General features: G+C 37.4%; 1 protein-coding gene across 1 annotated transcript in view; it reads right to left on the minus strand.

Moving 5' to 3' along the window:
- Positions 1–5,768: 5,768 nt before the first annotated feature.
- Positions 5,769–19,869, minus strand: part of agr1 (anterior gradient 1) — a 41,526-nt gene continuing 27,425 nt past the window's right edge. The window contains exons 5-8 of the mRNA XM_039756430.1: positions 14,963–15,039; positions 13,265–13,328; positions 9,657–9,740; positions 5,769–5,917 (exon numbers count right to left, since the gene is read on the minus strand). Coding sequence (XP_039612364.1) covers positions 5,868–5,917; positions 9,657–9,740; positions 13,265–13,328; positions 14,963–15,039 — 275 coding nt within the window. The 3' untranslated portion in view covers positions 5,769–5,867. The remainder of the gene's footprint in view (positions 5,918–9,656; positions 9,741–13,264; positions 13,329–14,962; positions 15,040–19,869) is intronic.

Genomic DNA, 19,869 nt, shown 5'->3' on the forward strand with positions numbered 1-19,869 from the left:
TATTTTGTCTGTACATCTTGAGTGACTAGTGTAATAATGTAATTGCATGGCACCCAGTATGGGGAGGTTACACTTTCTTTCTAACAGGGTTAGTGGGCTGAGGGGAGATGCTCCCAGTAGAAGACAGCACTGTTGGAATAATGCAGCTTTGTTTAGTAGGTGGCATTTCCTAAGACTTATCAGCCTTCATGTGTCTTGGTTATTCTTGAGGACCAAGGTGTTTCAGCATTTAGGTCTACACTTGTGTGTTGTTCATGCTAATGCTAATGAGTCCCTGTGTGAAGTACTGAGGAGTGATCGACTGTTCAATATATTCTGCTCTGTGAATTCAATTAATCTTTGTAAAAGAGTTTATTAAAGATGTCATTGGATGGCAGTTCAGTCTGCAGGATAGAGGTAGCAGGATTTAGTCAGCATCAAATTTGGCAACTTGCTTCTTAATTTAAATTCAGAGTGAGCTCAGCCATTGATTCAATACACAGTTGGCTAGTATTTGTTAATAAAAGATAATCTCACAAGACATGAAAAGACAGCTGGATTATGCTCTCCATAATCTGCTACCGGACAATGTAAACTTTTAGAAGATTATATTTGGAGGGAAAAATTATTAGAAATGTCAAGAAAACGTTTAACTGAAAAAAAGCTTCACATAAAGCATTTTAATGTTATATAGCATAACATGGAGAAAACTGAAATTCTCTTAATGGTTGGAAGCCCAGCAAATAGCATTAATATTCATGAAACTGTAAATTAAGAGACTTTAAATAACTTTAGTCATTCTACTAATTATCATATATACTGAGGTGGATGGCTGGGAGACCATAAGCTGGAAGGACTGGGGGGAGAGAACTTGCACAGGGCATTACCTTCCCCAGAGTGCTAGGTGGCAGCCCCTCTGGGTTGCATTGGTGACTTGGATTCCCACAGGGCTCCACGGAAGTTGAGGTTCGGAACAGCCCTGTTGGGTTTTGTGGTTGTGTCCAGGGGATGCTGCAGGGACTGAGAATCCCTTCTTCCTGGGTCTCCAGCCTTCCATAGATGTGCTCTCAGGCCAAGCCTTCAGGGCACGGGAGGTACTTCTAGGTATTAATTGAAAGGAGTTGCCTGCCACTACTCGAGGATCCAGAGTCTGGAGGAGAAGGATGAAACTTGCTGGAGGAGGAGTGGAGGTGGAAGGAGCCAGAGTCGGTATAAAGAGTGACAAAGCTTGCCGGGAGGAGTGGAGGTGGAAGGAGACACAAAAGAAAACAGAATGATAGAGAGAAGGAGGAAGACAATGGGAATTTTAGATTGTGTTCGGTGGTACACTGTGCTGTGCTGGTGGGAAACTTTTTCCACACCTGAACAAAAGACTTGTGTGTTGCAGAGAATTGTGCCTGTGGCTGTCTGTGTCAGATATAGGGAGCTGGTACATCCCCTGCATGCCACAATACGTAACCCAGTCCAAGGGCCGTAGAAGACTGGAGCCTTAGGTGGTATCAGCCCTGGACAGTGCACAAACTCCTATCCACTCACACTTGATGAATGTACAGTGACTTAATTGTTTAATTTCTATATACTTGAGATGTGTAAGGAGAATCCAGAAAGGACCCATAGAAACATTGAGAAGCGACAGCATTAAGTTTGTGCCACAATGCCATCTAGCACAAACTTTAGCTTTTGATAACCTGACAAAAATGTACTTTTTTATTGTACCCAATTACTATGACAGATTTGTTTTCTTTGAGATTTAAATATTATAGCAAAAAATATAATCATAGGTGGATGAATTCCCAAATAGTGTCATGTTTAAGCCAGTAAGGTTAAGAACCAGTTTCATAATTTACTTCTAATATCTAACATCTTACATTGTAAAGTTCTTTAAATTTTCTTACCTTACTAATGTTTAATGACCTGAGCAATGTTTGTAATCACAATATACAGACCTTTTAGCACCATTTTAGAATCCTAAGGTAAACGATTATTACTTAACATCGTCACAACAAAAGGAAAGGCCAAAATAAAACCTTTGCCCAAATGAAACTAATATATAAATATTTTCATTAATTAATCTTTCACATATTAATCCTAAATTCAAAAACAAAAAAACTAAATTAACAAAAGTGGAACAAAAGCCAAAACAAAATCTAAATGACTAAATTTAAAATTCAAAGAAAATAATTAAAGCACTGAGATTTCAAATAACATTAACAGAATTTTTAAAAAATCACCATCCAAATTTATGACAAGCCTATCTAATTCAACTTCCAAAAATCTTTGTTTCTAGTCTGGGAAGTGGAGAGTGTTTCCCCAGGAATGATTCAAGTTTTTATAAATTAATTGAAGGTTTAGACTTTGTATTGTTTACTTTATTTTTATTGTACTATCCATCCATCCATCCATTATCCAACCCGCTATATCCTAACTACAGGGTCACGGGGGTCTGCTGGAGCCAATCCCAGCTAACACAGGGCGTAAGGCAGGAAACAAACCCCAGGCAGGGCGCCAGCCCATTTATTGTGCTATTACATTTAGAATAATTATTGGGATGTGTCCATTCCTCCATTTCGTTTATTGTTTCGGATTACTGGTACCACCAATCTACCTAGTTTTGAATAGTCCCAGCCATGTTGCTGTTACAGATGACAACCAGAAGTTCCAACTTGAGACATCATTATGACATCTCTATTCAAGATGGTGGTAAGCTATTCCCAGTTATCTCCAAGGTTTTCTGAGAGATTTTTGTTATGTTAGGTTTGGATTCAAATCACTTCATGGTGGTATGATTTGTTGTCTGAGTTTTGGTTTCTGCCATTTGACATCTGCTTGTTTCAGACGTACAATCTTACATCTCCTGACCTCTTTACTATTCTTGCCTTTTTGGCTGCCAAACTGTATATATTGCCATTACACAAACTTTAACTTTTCAATATGAGCGACCTTGAGATGAAGAGTGCTTGAGATTAAGGAAGTGCAGACTTTGAGAGCCTTACAGAAGCAGGTGAATGATGAAAATTACATACAAGAGCATATTTCAGAATTATTAAAACATGCTTTTATATGCAAACACATATTGAGTAATAAGCAACCTAAACGAAACCTGCAGTCTAAATTCTCTTTATTTTACAATGAAAAACTGTTAAAATAAGCCAGGCTTGTCAATGACATTGGATTTGTAAAAAGGAAAGAAATGTTTTGTGGAAATCAAATGGCAAACTTCAACAAAAGTTGTCTTCCTGGAATCTTACACTTGATACATACTTCATTTGAATGGTTTAATTTTAAAATTTAGTGGTAGAGATTAAAGATTTAGAGAGACTGATTTAGTGGTAAAGATTGATTACTTTATGAATATATGGTAGTTTTTTTTACTTGTGAAAGGCCAATACCTGTATGAAAGCATCCAAAGCAATATGGGGAACCACACTTGTGTTTATTTTAAAAAACTAAATAGTTATTAGGGGATTTTAATCTCACAATTGCAAAATAATTCATCATTACTAATCTTAGAAAAGTTTAGTAAAAATAAAAAATGCTGCGGCTGTCTTATTTAAGTAGAAAATGTCACCTATGGCAATGGCGTGGTCTGGCGATGCTTTTTGCCATATGATACATGATATGTGAAATGTAAACACAATTAATAATAAATATTGCATGCAAATAAATGTAAACAGACAAAAACAATAGGAAATGCCACTTAAACTGAGCTGCAACTTTTGTTTAGTTTTTTCACTGTTTGGAATTGAATAAAAGCAACCCATGCACATTGGTCATTGGTCACTGGTCTGTTGGAAAAAGGGAAGCCATTGATCAGGAACGTACACCTGACTTTGATTGTTATTCAAATTGTCACACATGCGTGTTAGAGGGTCACCTTCCAGTCTCAACTAAGGGATAATATGCCTCACTGAAACAAGAGGGGGCACTACCACTAACTTTGTCACCTGTTTCTACCCTCACAGCTCCGAGGAGACATCCAGTGGGGGCAGCTGGCCCCGCCCTTTCTGGCGTATAAAGCCAATCACCCCCAAAAGGTGTCTCATTTTGATTCGAGCCAGACTGGAGGACTGAGCTCCATGAAAAGAAACCTAAGCAGCACTATTGAGTTAAGAGAGTGCTAAAACCTATGTTTCAGTTCTTCAATGCCAACATGGGTTTGTTTTGTGTGGTTTTTGTTTAAAGAATTAAACCAGAGGACCAAATTGGTATACCAACATTTCTTTTGAACCCAAGTTTTACTATTCAATCACATAACATACTGTATTAGCAAATGAAAACACAGATTCTCCTGTTTTTTCAGTCAGAGATGTAACTACAGCCTAAAATCAGCACCGTGATTCAGGAAATTTGCACTAGCAGTCCAGAGCTACAAGGTCCAAAGGTTTTTTTTTTTTGCAATGTAAGATAGTGGGTATCTACTCCCTTTTACCCTGCCTTCTGCTATATATTTGCATATATTTTGCTCCCTTTCTAAAATCCCATAAAGCAGTCATTTGACTTTCACAGAAGATAACTATTAATTGCTAAATGCTAAAGCTATCACAGCAAAATGTGTAAGCTTTAGTAGGCTACTGCCAATCATGGAGAATCCACTGCATACACTAAACATCTCCAAACTGAGGAGCAGCTCCACTGACAGACTGAGGAGATCGTTCCTCCCCCACACTATGCAACTCTTCAATTCCACCCGGGGGAGTAAATGCTAACATTACTCAAAGTTATTGTCTGTTTTACCTGCATTTTTATCACTTTTTAATTTAATATTTTTTATCAGTATGCTGCCGCTGGAGCACGTGAATTTTCCCTTGGGATTAATAAAGTATCTATCTATCTATCTATCTATCTATCTATCTATCTATCTATCTATCTATCTATCTATCTATCTATCTATCTAAATATGAAGCACACTTTACAAATGTGACTTTAGAGCAATATCATATTTATAAAACATCCTTTTGCTAAGATTTGTTTTTTTGAGCATTATTTTTTTACAAAATTTAGAAACAACAGAGGTACATCTCTACTTATGATTTTGGTTTCTATGAAAACCCAGATTGTTTTATTTCTTGATGTTCCTGAAGAAGATAAAGTGTTAAGGGAAATGATGACTGTGCAATAATATTGTATTGATAAATGTTCTAAGTTGCAAATTGTAAGGAAAAGTATTCAGTCCAACTCTATAATCCAATGAAACAGATTCTTCCTGCCATCCATTTTCTTGTCCCTCTTTTTCAAAGCCAGGGTCACAGGGAGCCACAGCCAATCTCAGGAACAGTTGATGCAAGGCAGAAGCCATTTTATTACAGGGTACATTCATACTTAATCAAAACGGGTTGAGATATTCCAGGACTTCCAACTTTAATGCCTTGGTTTGTGGGAGGAAATATGAGAAAACCCATGAAGATATGGGATATGCAGACTGCTCCCAGACAGTAGATGAGCTGCTGTTTGAACCCTGGCATCTTGAGTTATGAAGCAGCAGTACTAACCACTCTAAACCAAATTTAGCTGGTGAAAGAACAGGTGGATAATTAAAATAATATATAACTACTGATCAGTGACATGCACTCAGTGTAATAAAGGCTCCTTTCCCCATGTATGCTTAAAAATCTCAAAATTTTCAGCTATGAATGGTCTACGGTGATGTATTTAAAATAAAAGAAGCGTACTTGCTATAATATTTCTATTGGATATGATCATAAAGGACTCATATTGGATCACATAATAATTATGGGAGAAGTATAGTTTTGTTGTATTAAAGTTGTTCAAAAATGAGATCACACTGTTAGTAATATTTGTGTGCAAATCAAGTTTGACTTTATTAGACAAGCTTTTGCAATGCGGACATGTTGTATTTGTAGAAGTTGCAGACTCCAAAGTTCAGTTTTTCATAGTTCAGTATGAAGAAGTTGCTTTGCAGCCCTCATGTTTATTTTTACTAGAAAGCAAAACAGAAAATACAAATAAATTGCAAGAAACTTAGATATAAAAATCAAAATCCAAGAAACTGCCGTTTGTCAGCGGGGAATGCAAATATAAGAAAGTAGATACATTTTAGTGAACTACCAATATATCATCTAGGAAACTGTATAAGTACAGAGTGATCACTAGATAAATTAATAAAAATGAACCTGTTACAAACTTTTCAAAAGTAAAGAATTATTGTTTAATCAATGTAAGCAATTATTAATATATTAAAGGCAATATTACCTCAGAATTCATAGTACTGGCAACACTTATATGTCATACTGACACAGTAGTTATTGGAGCTAGCTCACAAGTCAGGGTTTGAGTGTTCTGGTGTGGAAAATCTAGAATTTTTCAACTGCAAACTGTTTATATTAAAATTGAATCATTTTGTTCAAACGCACCACGATGAACTGAATTTACAGGACTTTAACTGTAGGCATTGCAACCATCCCTTTGTACTAGTAATTTATGCATTTGCCAGTTTCTTTTCCAAAAAGTTTATGACCTGGGAATGGGAAAAAGCACACACCACAGAACCTGTTTTAATTAATTTATAACCTGAAATGTATGATGTGGTACTAGGAATTAGCAGATTAGTTTACAGTGTGGATGTACTTAAAAGATCAAACATTTTGATCATAGTTGTTCATCATCAGGACAGATAGGCAATCAAATGTGTATGTCACATGTTCCAAAACCCCATGTGTTCATTTTAACTTAAATATACTGCAGGTCATCAGATGGACCACAGGAGGTAGAAAAAAAGACAGAAGAGTGCTGTGAGAGAACAAGAGACATGAGCTCATCTGATGTGGACGTCAGAAAATGTAATTATGAACAACACCAATCGCTATCCCAGAAGCCGTCTAGGACATCTACCCCTTGACACTTCTAATTTTCAGTAGGATTTTCTAAGAGTGTTTATATGTAGATTTTGCTATTTATTTTACTTTCTATTAGATTTTTTTCTATTTGGTATTGTTGTATATAAATACCATACTTCTTTTCTATACTTTGTGTTTTATGATTTTATGAGTTGAAATAATAAATGGGTATCAATTGTGAGTTAGATGGCTATTGAGGTTGCTCCTCAATAATTAGAAAAACTGTGATAAAAGCAGTTTGTTTGGTAAATAGCACATAACCAAAAGAGTTGGGCTTTTCTGTGTGTTGCAAAAACACCTGCATGTCTCTTAGAGCTGGTGAAAGTGAATCTATATGCAGAGAATCTTAGGCAGAATATTGCGGAGTGACTGGCAATTGGCACCATTCAAGACTTTGTCTGGTGAGGATCTCTCTATATGTGTGTGCGAGTAGCTGTGTCCTATGTGGGATATTGTGGAGTGATTTGCATTTGACACCACTTGAGACATTGTCTGGAGAGGATCACTATGTATATGTGTGTGCAGGTGTGTGTGTGTGTGTGTGTTAATCTTCAAGGGCAACAGTATATAAACCCAATAAAAGGTCCTGGTAAGTCTCAAAAATCTCCTTCTTATATAATACACTACCGTGGCTGTTTGTTTGTCTGTCCAGGATTTTAAATCACCTGTAGCTCACAAACCGTTTCACCTATTGACCTGAAATTTCATACACATATACTACGTGACGTCTAATATCCGCTTCTGGGGTGATGATTTTTTATCACTCTTCATATTTTTATTTTATTCTATTGTAGAATCAACTCTCGACAGTGCGCAGCAGGGCGACCGTGCAGCGCTCATTCCCTACCACCTTCACGGTCAATTCTCCTACCTCTTCATATCTTAAGTCTTCAATCTGCCTCAAAAATTATTTAAGTGCCAGCTTAAGTGAAAAATTAAGAAAAACGTACTAAGTAATTGCAATATAAAAACTAACAATCAGTTTTAACGCGAAAAGATGCAGACGGAAGAAGAGAAGCAGCAGGCCGCTATGGTGGAGACAAGAAGAGCTGCTCAGGAAGTAGCAAGCATATCCACCTCTGAGCAAACAAATGCTAAACGTACAGATATGAAAACTATGAATGCTCAAGTCAAGTGTATTCACTGCACGTTATCGTGCAGTGCGCCATTACTGGTTTCATAATAATACACAAGTCACAAACCAACAAATGTTTATATTATATGGATTTTTCATAACCTCTCCCTAATTTTGATTCCTTTAGAGCATGGGTGTCGAACTCTAGCCCTCGAGGGCTGCAGTGGCTGCAGGTTTTCATTCTAACCATCTTCTTCATTAGTGACCAGTTTTTGCTGCTAATTAACGTCTTTTGCTTTTGTTTTAATTAACTTGACTCAGAACCCTTAGTTGTTTCTTTTTCCTTAATGAGCAGCCAAACAATAATGACACACAAAACAAGCTGCCACGTGACCATCTTACCTGTGCCCATCAAACATTATCTAAAAATAAAGAAACGTGATGGTCTCAATAAGGGTGATTGCTCGGGTCACTGAAACATTTTGACAGTGTTCTTAGAAAAAACAGAAAAATCAAGATTTTTGGAAATGTTTGCTGTGGCAGAATGAGAGCAGCAACAAGCCATTGAATTAAATAACGGGTTTAATTAACAGCAAGAATCAACTTCTCATTAAGAGATTGGTTGGTGTGAAATGGATTTAGCTGGTCATCTGTTAGCTCGTTTCACATTTCATTGCATTTCGGCTGCATTTAATGAAGGAAGGAATAAATTCAGGGGACTGAATCCTTAAAATCAGGGCTATTAAAAGAAGATAAGAAAAGAAGTTAATTAACAGTGAAAACAGGTCACTGATTAGGAAAAGGGTTAGATTGAAAAACCTGCAGCCATTGTGGCCCACCAGGCCCGGAGTTCGACACCCCTGCTTTAGGGGTTTTGTTACAAGGAAATCCTGATTCTTTTTTAGTTTTTGTTTTAATGACATTGTGTTTTTCAAGTAATATTTTTAGGAATGCACAATTCCATTTGTTTATTCATGGGTAATAACATTTTGTGGAATATTTTTGTACTTTTGCTACCTATCCTTACAATGGTATAATGTTCACGCCAGGTCCCTAGTCATCAAAAATACTTGGTATTTTAACTAAAGACTCTGTGTGTTTGTTTTCAGTGTATTTAGGACTGCAAATTTTTGGCAAGTTTGGTTGTTTAGGTATTTACTTTCTGATCTTCGAGTTTTGACATTTGATTGCCTTGATATCTTCTGGCTCATTTTTTTTTGTTCTTTTCAAGTTCTCTGTCATTCAGCCCTCATCAGAACACAGTGTCCATATGGATTTGATTAGGATACTCGGTTGCTTCTCAAACGGCACTGACCCTTTTGAAGTTATACTTAACGACATTAAAAACTTTGCAACAGAAGTTTCAAAAGTTATTAAAAATCAACGTTTACATATTTTTGTTTTTGTTTTGTAAATAAACAAATGGAAAAAAAATTTTTCTCTTGCCTGTGCTTGTGGCGAGGTTATGACACACGAGTACCGGACACTCTGTACCAACCTTCTGGCCCTTATACGTCCCAATATTCAGAACATTTCAAAATTGCCTAAAATATTAGTTTAGCATTTTTGACATATACATTGACCACATGCATTCAGTATATGTGCTTATAAAATTTGAAACAGTTTCTAAAATTAACAGTAAAAAACAAAAATAAGCTTTGATTTGTAGTGTTAGCTAGTAGCATTATTATCTAATCTTAGCACTAATACAAAATCAATGCAGATTATGCCAATTTATTGCTACTTACACATGTCCATGTCTTCTGGTTCATACGCATACAGTCTGTTGCTATATTTTCCAGCAATATCTGCCCTAACAATCATAGAAGGATCTAGAAAAAATAAACACTGTATATAAATATTTGAGAGGATTTAGACTATATATTCATATAAAATAAAATCTTTTTTAATGATTATTAAGGGAATTCCCTAACTACAGTACATCCATGCTAGGAGTGTGTTGCTGTACTGAAATAATCTTTGCAAATCACAAATAAAAGGAGATCTTTTTTTGTTCATGCTTTGAGGATAAAAAACACATCAACCATTAAAATGAAAGAAAACTGAATATGTTGCCTACTGTGTAGCCAAGGCTTCAAAAATCTTCAAAGAAAACATACAATTACAGCTCAGTAGGTTTTTAAGGGTCTCCTTCAATTCTACACATACTGAGGGTGGTGTGTGACAGCATGGTAGTCATCTTATATAAGACTGCCTTAATGTTCGCTTAGCATTTGCTTTTTATTATTTCAAGGTTTGCCAGTGCATAAAGATACACATTTTCAGCAATTCAAACCTTTGTTTGGTTTAGTATTTTTTGAACTTCTGCCTGTTTAAACATTCATGACTTGCTTTTCCCTTTAGATTTTGTTTTATTCACCTTTTTTTGTATAAATAACCCTTCCCATGTGACCACTCTTTTGGATCACCCTTTAAATAAAACAGAAAATGTCTCATTCTTTCTGTATCTAAAGAGCTACTGGTATGCAACTAGTACATAACAGTGGTGCCCGTAAAATGTATAAATAAGCCTACAAACAATAATTTTTCCAAAATACATATACTGCATTAATATGTTATTTTCTTCCCCTTCAGCAAAAATAAATGTGGAAATTCTACTTAGTGAAAGAACTTATTCAATTAAGTTATATTGTTATGAATTTACCCAGAAGAAAGGGTCAAAACCAAGAAAAAGACACTCAGAAACTCAAAAAGGCGACTGCTGTCTTTTATAGCCTTCCCAGGCAATTTCTATACCTGAGAGGACTGATTCTTGTGATAAGACCAACAAGGAGCATGAAGCATTGGGTTAAAATGACCAATTCTAAACAAAACATAAGCAAAGTACCAGACAGGGGTGCCCTCTCTCTCCTCTGCTCTTTGCATTGTTTATTGAACCCCTGGGACAAGGGATCAGGCAAAATTCTAAAATAAAAGGTATTAACATCAAAAATGATGAACATAAAATAGCACTATTTTCGGATGACATATTAGTTTATCTAAAGGATCCAACTGAGTCATTGATTGAGTTAATGGAAACTTTAAAAACCTTTAGCTTTTTCTCAGGATTTAAATTAAATATTTTAAAAACTCAGGTACTGACCTTTAATTATAACCCCGCAAACAAAATTTAAAAAGATTACTCCTTAAAATGGGATCTAACATTTATTAAATACACAGGAATAAATATCCCCAAGGATATGAACAATTTAGAAATGCTTAATTATGGTCATATTAATAAAAAAATAAAACGACATTGCAAGATGGAATCTTTTACCATTTTTTAGCATGAGATCTAGATTAGATTCAGTCAAGCAAAACATACTTCCAAGAATGCTCTATCTATTTCAGTCTTTGCCTGTTCCCTTGCCCAAAAAATGATTCTCAGACTGGTCAGACTGATTTCCAGATTCATATGGCAAGGCAGGAAACCAAGGGTAAACTTTAAAACCCTTCAACTGAGTAAAGATAAAGGAGGGGTTGCTCTTCCATGTTTACAAAATATTTTTGGGCAGCACAGTTAAGAATAATAGTTTGTTGGTGCAACCCAGAATATCAAGCAAGGTGGAAGGATATAGAGATTGGTTGGTTTGACATGATCCCTATTCAAGCTAGCATCATAGATGATCATTTAATTAAAAATAAGAAAGAAAATCAATGGATTAAGGTAACACTTAAAAATTAGTTTGAGATTATTAAGGACTATAATCTAAAGGATTCTGTAAATGTATTGAAATGGCCATCATATGATTCTGATTTTAAACCAAATACATTAGATATGCATTTTAAAATATGGGCTAAGAAAGGGATCACTGCTTATTGCTCAATCATGGATAAAGGACAATTATTAGATTTTAATTCTCTAAAAGAAAAATTTAGTTTGGAATCCAAAAATCTTTTACAGATACCTCCAGCTCCGACAACCTTTTTGCCTGAAAATTAAAAAAGGGATCGATGAGGATCCAAATAAGAGTGCTCTAGTTAAAATATTCTCTTCAGCTTATAAGGCTGAACTAATGTTTAAGACTATTACAAAACTTTATAGAGCCTTGATGGATTTACAAGGAGATTCATCTTTGTACATTAAAGAAAGATGGGAGAAAAAAGTGGGATTATCTTCTCAACCGAGGACTGGGAAAATATATGTAAACAACAATGGGCAACCTCCCGTTCTCCATATTGGAGAGAATTCTGCTGGAGAAATACTATTAGGTTTTTCCTTACCCCAAAACAGAAAAATAATTTTCAAGGCGACTCAAATTGTTGGAGACATTGTGGCTCACAGGATGCGAACCATTTTCACATATTTTGGGGATGTCCTAAAATTTGAGGTTTTTGGAAAGATAGACATAAGGTATTGGAAATTATTTTAAACATTACAATTGATTTCAGTTTTAAGGTACTTTATATGGGCACGGTGTCAATGGTTTCCTGGGAAGGGAAAAATAAATACATGTATAGAATAATTCTTGCTTCAAGTAAAAAAGCTATTACTAGATGCTGGTACAAACCTAATCCACCACAAATACAGGATTGGATTAATGTTGTAAAAAATGTGTTTATAATGGAGAAAATTACTTTCAGTATGAATAACCAAATAGATCTATTTGTTGATTTTTGGTCTAGGTGGATTGAGTATATAACCCCTATTGAACCAGATGTTTTTTTGTTATAGAATCTGTGTTTTATTAATAGGTATTTTCTATACATCCTCTGTCTTCTGTAAATAGTTTTTTTTCTATAATTGAGAGATAACCCAAAGAGATATATTGATCTGTTTTATGCCATGAAGAGCTTTTTGATAATATATAAGCTGAATTTGTTGTAAACATGACAAAAGTCATAAACAGATGTATTGGATTGTGTCTCTTTTCAATAAAAACTTAAAAAAAAAAAAACATAAGCAGAAATATTAAGAGAACATGGGGGAAAAAAAAGTACACATAAAAAGAGACAGGGCACTGCTGTAGTCTTGACAGCATCACAAATACTGTATGGCACAGATCACTGCCATTCCATATTTTTGGAACTTTGACTTGGTCCAGTGTGAGCACAAGCTGGCAACAGATCACACATGTAACATTGCATTGAAAGGCTGCTTCATTTCTAGATGTCAAGGTAACCCAACCCTTAACATGGAAACAAATAGTATATTGAAAATAAATTGAATAAATAATTAATTGAAATGGCTTCTTTCTGTATATATTACCAAATTACAGTAGCGTATATTATTCTATTTTCAAATAAATATGATACTTGCACTGTCAGTTTAGCTGCAAATAATTAATATGCATGCTTGGATTATTGAGCTTTCGCTTTATGGTCTTTATCTAGTCTAAAAATGTATTATGCTTACCAATGAAGATAATCCTAGGAACATAATAACCATCTGGGGCCAGGTTCTTGTCTGATGTTTCATGCTGCAGATACATATAAACCGGACAGTTTACAATTACAAATAAAGTCAAGGACATCTGAAAGAATTCTTAATTTCCCTTCCAGATTCAAACTCTGAAATTTGTTCCTTAGTTGTTTAAGCATCATTTACAATCAGGTCCAATTTTCAGAATTTTGTGTCTGTACACCACCACAATGAATATGAAATGAAGCAAACATTATGTGATTGAAGTGTAGAGTTTCAGCTTTAGTTTAAGGGGTTTACCCAAAATTTCCTATGTGCCATTTAGGTATGAAAGCTATTTTTCTGCATAACCCCCAAATGCCCACCCCCACAATGCCCCCCAGCCCGCATTTCCAGGAATTCAAAAGTGTTTGGACATTAACTGAGAAGCTGTTCCATAGTCAGGTGTGAGCAGTTCCTTCATTATTTCATTAATTATTAAGCAGGTGAAAGGTCTGGAATTCATTCCAAGTGTGGAATTTGCTTTTGAAGCTGTTGCTGTGAACTCTTAATATGAAGTCATAAAGAGCTGTCCATGCAAGTAAAATAGCCCATCATTAGGCTGAGAAAACAAAACAAACCCTTTAAAGAGATAGCAGAAACACCAGGAGTGGTCAAATCAACCATTTGGTACGTTCTTAAAAAGAAGGAACACACTGCTGAACTCAGCAACAACAGAAGGCCTGGAAACCCACAGACACCTTTACGTGATTACGGATAATGAATAATTTACAGGTATCACCCATGTACATTTAAATTGTCTTGAACTATTTTAAAGATAACTTTAAATAAAGTGCATCTCTTGAAAAGATTCAAGGATTGTTTGAACAAATTAAAGATTTCTTGAAATCAGTTAGTCATTTTCTAACTGAACAGGCTTCCAGCTGGAGCCTATCCCAGGTGGCATAGGGCGCAAGGCAGGAACAAACCCTGGACAGGATGCCAGTCTATAGCAGGACACACACACACACGCACACCCCAACCACACACTAGAGGCTAATTTAGGATCGACAATTCACCTAACCTGCATGTCTTTGGACTGTGGGAGAAAACTGGAGCACTCAGAAGAAACATACACAGAATATACAAACTCCACTCAGGAAAGACCTTAGACGTGAACCCTGGTTTCCTTTCTGCAAGGCATTTCTTGAATATAATTATTAATATTCTAAAATGACTTAAATATGAATGACTTAAAAGAGTTGCAATTATCTTTAAATATCTTCCTGGTTATTTAAAGATAAATCAATAAATCATGTCAATACATCTTAAGCATAATATCAACAAAGGACTGGCATCCCGACCAGGTCGAGAACTAATCCCTTGCCAGGAATGGGAGACCAGAAGGATTAAGAGATCGGGGCAGTTAGCCTTTCCGCAGCCTATACATCCTCGATATGCTAGCGAGATAAAAAGGGGGTTGTGTAGTGATACAACAGGTAGAGTTACCACCTCTGAGCTGAGATGACTTCTACAGTATATGGAGTGGGCAAATTCTTTTCAGATTACTTTTGAGGACCTTGAATTCTCCCTCACCCTAATAACAAGATATGCAGGTTATGAAAATTAGAATAGTGGAGCTACAAGTCCTGTGACAGACTGGCTTCCTGTTCTAAAAAGCTTGTGATTTTTGCATTGGATTGGTAGACATACTAAAAGATTTAGCATGATGAAATCTTCTGCTGCCATCTTCTGTACATGTGGATCAGCTGCAAAGGCATTTTTCAGTGCTATGATAAAAAGGGAACAAAAATAGTACTAATATTAATTAAAAGAAATACATTTATAATTTTTTACATTTGCAAGTACTTAAAATACAAGTTGCTAGTATACTATTCTACATTGTTATGATGGGTGGTTTATCTATACTGAATGTACTGTATATATTTTATTGTATTCATTATTTCTACTTTACAAAACCTTTACATTTTTTATCCTACAAAAAAAAATATATATAATATAATAAAAATATAAGCTTTATTAAAATATTTAAAAAGTTGCACTTGCTGTCTTGCTGCACTTGCTAAATCATAAGCCATACTTAAATGAACTAGGAAAATGTGTGTAAACAATTAAAGAGCCACTGACAAGTTATGCTTAAAACAAACTTTTTTTTCCTTTTTAAAATGACCAAAATGACATTTCCATCTGTCTATCCATTTTTTTTACCTTTTGGTAAAATTAAATATTTATGACAAAACACAGAAAAAAACTACCTGAATATCAAAGTCTGTTTAATATTTATAGTCAGCCAACACATTAAAACCACTGACTGGTGAAGTGAATAACATTGATTATCTCATTACAATGGCACCTTTCAAGGGGTGGGATATATTAGACAGCTAGTGCACAGTCAGTTCTTGGAGGTGATGTGAAGGAAGCAGGAAAAATGGACAAACATAAGGATCTGAATGACTTTGACAAGGGCCAAATTGTGATGGCTAAACAACAGGGTGTGGTGCATGGCCCGGACACAGACAGGCAGACGTCCTTTTAATCACCCACTCGTGTTTATTTACACAACTATTATTTACACAGTGCACACAACCCCAAAGTCCCCCAAAAGTCCTGGCCAACAATACAATGTCTCTCTCTCTTCAGGCCACCTCCTTGCCTCTCCTCCCGAGTTCCATCCTTCTCCACTCCTGACTCAAGCCAACGAACTGAGGGAAGCAGCCCCTTTTATGACCACCAGGATGTGCTCCAGGTGCGTCCCGATTATCTTCCGCCGGCACTCCCCAGTGTGGCGGAAGTACTGGCTGCACACCCGGAAACACTCCAGGTGTCACCGATACTCTGTGGCGGATGTGCTGAGGTCCAGGGCTCCATAGGCATTGGGGTGCCCCCTGGCGGTGACCATGGGCCCCTACAGGGTTGAGCTTCAAAGCTCTGTGCCCGTGGTCCCCATAGTCACCCGGGCAGTCACCCCCACGTGGTCTGGGGGAGGTGTAAGCCCTCCTCTGGTCCTCAGGGGTGTCCCGGCCGGGTCACGCCCCCAGCCACCTGTGGCAAGGGTCAGAGCAACTTCAAAACAGCAGGGGCCTCATATATAAACGGTGCTTACGCACAAAAATGTTTAATTTCCACGTTCACATCGCAATGTATAAAAACTAAACTTGGCCTAAAGCCACGCACATTTTCACGTCAGGTCAATCCCTTGCGTACGCAAGTTCTCTACTCGGTTATGCAAACTGGCAGCACCCAACGTCAAAGCAGTGCTACTGTTTCTGTGTGGTTTGCCTTTACTTTTTAGATTCATATCCCTGACGCGGCTTTATCAAATACACTGCAATTAATCGCATATCGTTTATCAGTTTAAGGCATCTCATTGTAATCAACCCGTAACCATATAATGGTGCACCAAATGGCCAAACTATTCTAAATATCATCACTGCTTTAGTGTTGTTATTCCCAATGCACCACTGAGTGTTTAACCCACTGTATCTGAGTGTGGAATCACAGCTGTACAGCAGCTGATCGGATTATCGGTATACAGCATCTTGCACACGCTGTCTTAGCCATGTGCACAATCTATTTGAACTTCTCTCATACGGCAAACACTTCAGAGCCTTTCCTGTAGGGACCTCGTGGTTCAGAAACAGTTTCATCCCAAGTGCTCTAAACACACTCAATCAGTCCACCAATTGCTCCTGGTAGAACTTTTTGTACTTAGAAGTACAATTACCTCACTGTAAATTTGCAATGCAGTTATAAAATTGCACAACCTGAGTCGCTTTATAAAGCGAGTATTCACATATGATGACGACTGGCTTCTAAGTTGATTTTGATTTCCAAATGCTATCTTCTTGGAGATTTTGATATCATTTTTAAGATGAAATGCAGTAAAGCATGTTTATTACATTATACAGATAAGTTTTAAACTTCATTAAAATAATGTATATTGTTAATAATTAAACATGTGAGGACTTTGTGGTGCAGCGCCAGCTCATCGTTAATACTGCGCCTCCGTGTTTCCATGTTTAATTATATCAAGTGTACATCTTAATATTTAAATTGTTCAGAGAGCTGTAATATCATGAATGTAATGTATTCTGTGTCCTGTCGGCGGAAAAGAAAGCCTGTTTAAGAAGCACGTAGTGATTTAGACACACAGAACACATAAAAGAACACATAGAAAGAAGCATTTAATGTGCTACTTTAGTCACGATGGGATCTGAGAAACTAGTAAATTAAATGATTTTAAGGTGAAGTTTATGACGTTCTACTTTGATGACAAAATAAAGAATATGATTAAAGTGGAAATTTCGAGATTAAAGTTGACATTTGGACATTTTTTTCAACTGTGTCCCTATTTTATTTTTCTTTTCTCTTTACCTTAATACGCTTCCATATGACACTCAGACAGTGGGCTATGACTTGCCTTTTCACGGCAACTTTGATATCTGACCACTTCTTATTTATTTTGGACACTTTGCGACTTTCTGAACTTGAACTTTCAAGTTTCTCCACCACTCTGTCACTCAATCAACTTTTTTTTTGATTATATCACTGCTTAAACCAACAAATGGTAAGTTTTTCCTTGCCTCCACTTGGTATTTGCTGAAATTCTTCTTTTCCCCCATGCTTTTGCCATTGTCTTTTCACAGAACGCTGAGCTTAAGGGCTATTTATATTGATTTACATATTCAAAAGGTCGTAATTCTGGGAGGAGTTGGGGAGTGGCAGCAGGTGCGTGCACATGCGTTAATTTTCACACTGACCGGGATTTATGGAGCGGAAGAACGTGGAAGTTGCTGTTCGCACCTATTTATGCATCTGGATTTTTTGTACGTATGCACATTTCTGCTTTTGTCCTACGCCATATTTTAATGTGAATTCTATGCACGTCGTTATGCATGAGGCCCCAAGTCTTCTGGTGTGTTCCTGGTATGCAGTGTTTAGTACCTATCAAAAGTGTGGTCCAAGGAAGAATAACCAGTGAACCAGTGACAGAGCCATGGGCACCCAAGGCTAATTGATGTGCATGGTAAGAGAAGGCTAGCTCTTCTGGCTAGTTCATCAGAAGTGATACTATAGCACAAATTGCTGAAAAACTTAATGCTGGCCATAAGAGAAAGGTGTCAGAACACACAGAGCATCACAGCTTACTGTGCATAGGGCTGCGTAGCCACAGACTGGTCAGAGCGGCTCTGCTGACAACTGTTAAATGCCAAAAGCACATACAATGGACACATGAGCATCAGATCTGGACCGTTGAGATATACTGTAGATGAAGATGGCCTTGACTAATGAATCACCTTTTCATTTAGATCATGCAAATGGCCGCGTATGTGTGCATCATTTACCTGGGGAAGAGAATGCAGCAGGATGCACTATGGGAAGAAAGCAAGTCAGCGGAGGCAGCGTGATGTTCTGGCAATGTTCTGCTTAGAAACCTTGGGTCCTGGCATTCATGTGGATGTTGCTTTGTAACATACAACCTACCTAAAGATTGTTGCAGACCACAAAACCCCTTCATGACTATGGTATTCCCAATGGCAGTGTCATATGAGGAACATGACAAACAGTTCAAAGTGTTATCTTGGCCTCCAAATTTCCCAGTTCTCAATCTAGTCAAGCATCTCTGGAATGTACTGGAAAAACAAGTTTGATCTACTGAGGCCCCTCCTCTTAACTTGCAGTGCTTAAAGGATCTGCTGCTAACATCTTGGTACCAGATATCACAGGACCCCTATGGAGGTCTTGTGGAGCCCATGCCTCCATGGGCCAGAGCTATTTTCACAGCACGAGCAGACCTACACAATATTAGGCAGGTGGTTTTATTATTGTGGCTGACTAGTTTAAGTGATATTAATCGACTTCCTTCAAGTTTTACCTGGTGTTAGAGTGTGCATGAGTGTGTTTTGTTTTGTTCTGATTCCCCATTCAGCGTTGGCCTCTGAATGGATCAGCTCTTGCTCTGTATAAAATTTTAATAGAAATCAATTCCATTTTGGCTCTGGACTAAATTTTTAATATATAGATGTTGCCCCTCCTCAAGCTGCCACCTTATCGTGGTAGGTGGGTCTGCGTGTCCCAATGATCCTAGGAGCTCTGCTGTCAGGGGCTTTATGCCCCTGGTAGGGTCACCCAAGGCAAACTGGTCATAGGCGAGGGACGTGACTAAGAACGGTTTGGAAAACCTCCTATGATGCATACAAACATTGGAGCCAGGTCTGGAGGTCGGGCTCAAGGGTGAGTGCCTGGTGGCCGGGCCTACACCCATGGGGCTTGGCCGGGCACAGTCCAAAGAGGCAATGTGGGTCCCCCTTTCCATGGGCTCACCACCTATAGGAGGGGCCAAGGAGGTTGGGTGCAGTGTGAGTCGGGTGGTGGCCGAAGGCAGGGACCTTGGTGGTCCAATCCTCGGCTACAGAAGCTGTCTCTAGGGACGTTAAATGTCACCTCTCTGAAGAGGAAGGAGCGTGAGCTAGTGCACGAGATTAAGAGGTTCCAGCTAGATATTGTCGGGCTCACCTCGACGGACAGCATGGACTCTGGAATCAGTCTCCTTGAGAGGGGCTGGACTACTCTCTACCACTCTGGAGTTGCCCCCCGTG

The sequence above is a fragment of the Polypterus senegalus genome, chromosome 6 (assembly GCF_016835505.1).
Source record: "Polypterus senegalus isolate Bchr_013 chromosome 6, ASM1683550v1, whole genome shotgun sequence".
In the NCBI taxonomy this organism is placed as follows: domain Eukaryota; kingdom Metazoa; phylum Chordata; class Cladistia; order Polypteriformes; family Polypteridae; genus Polypterus; species Polypterus senegalus.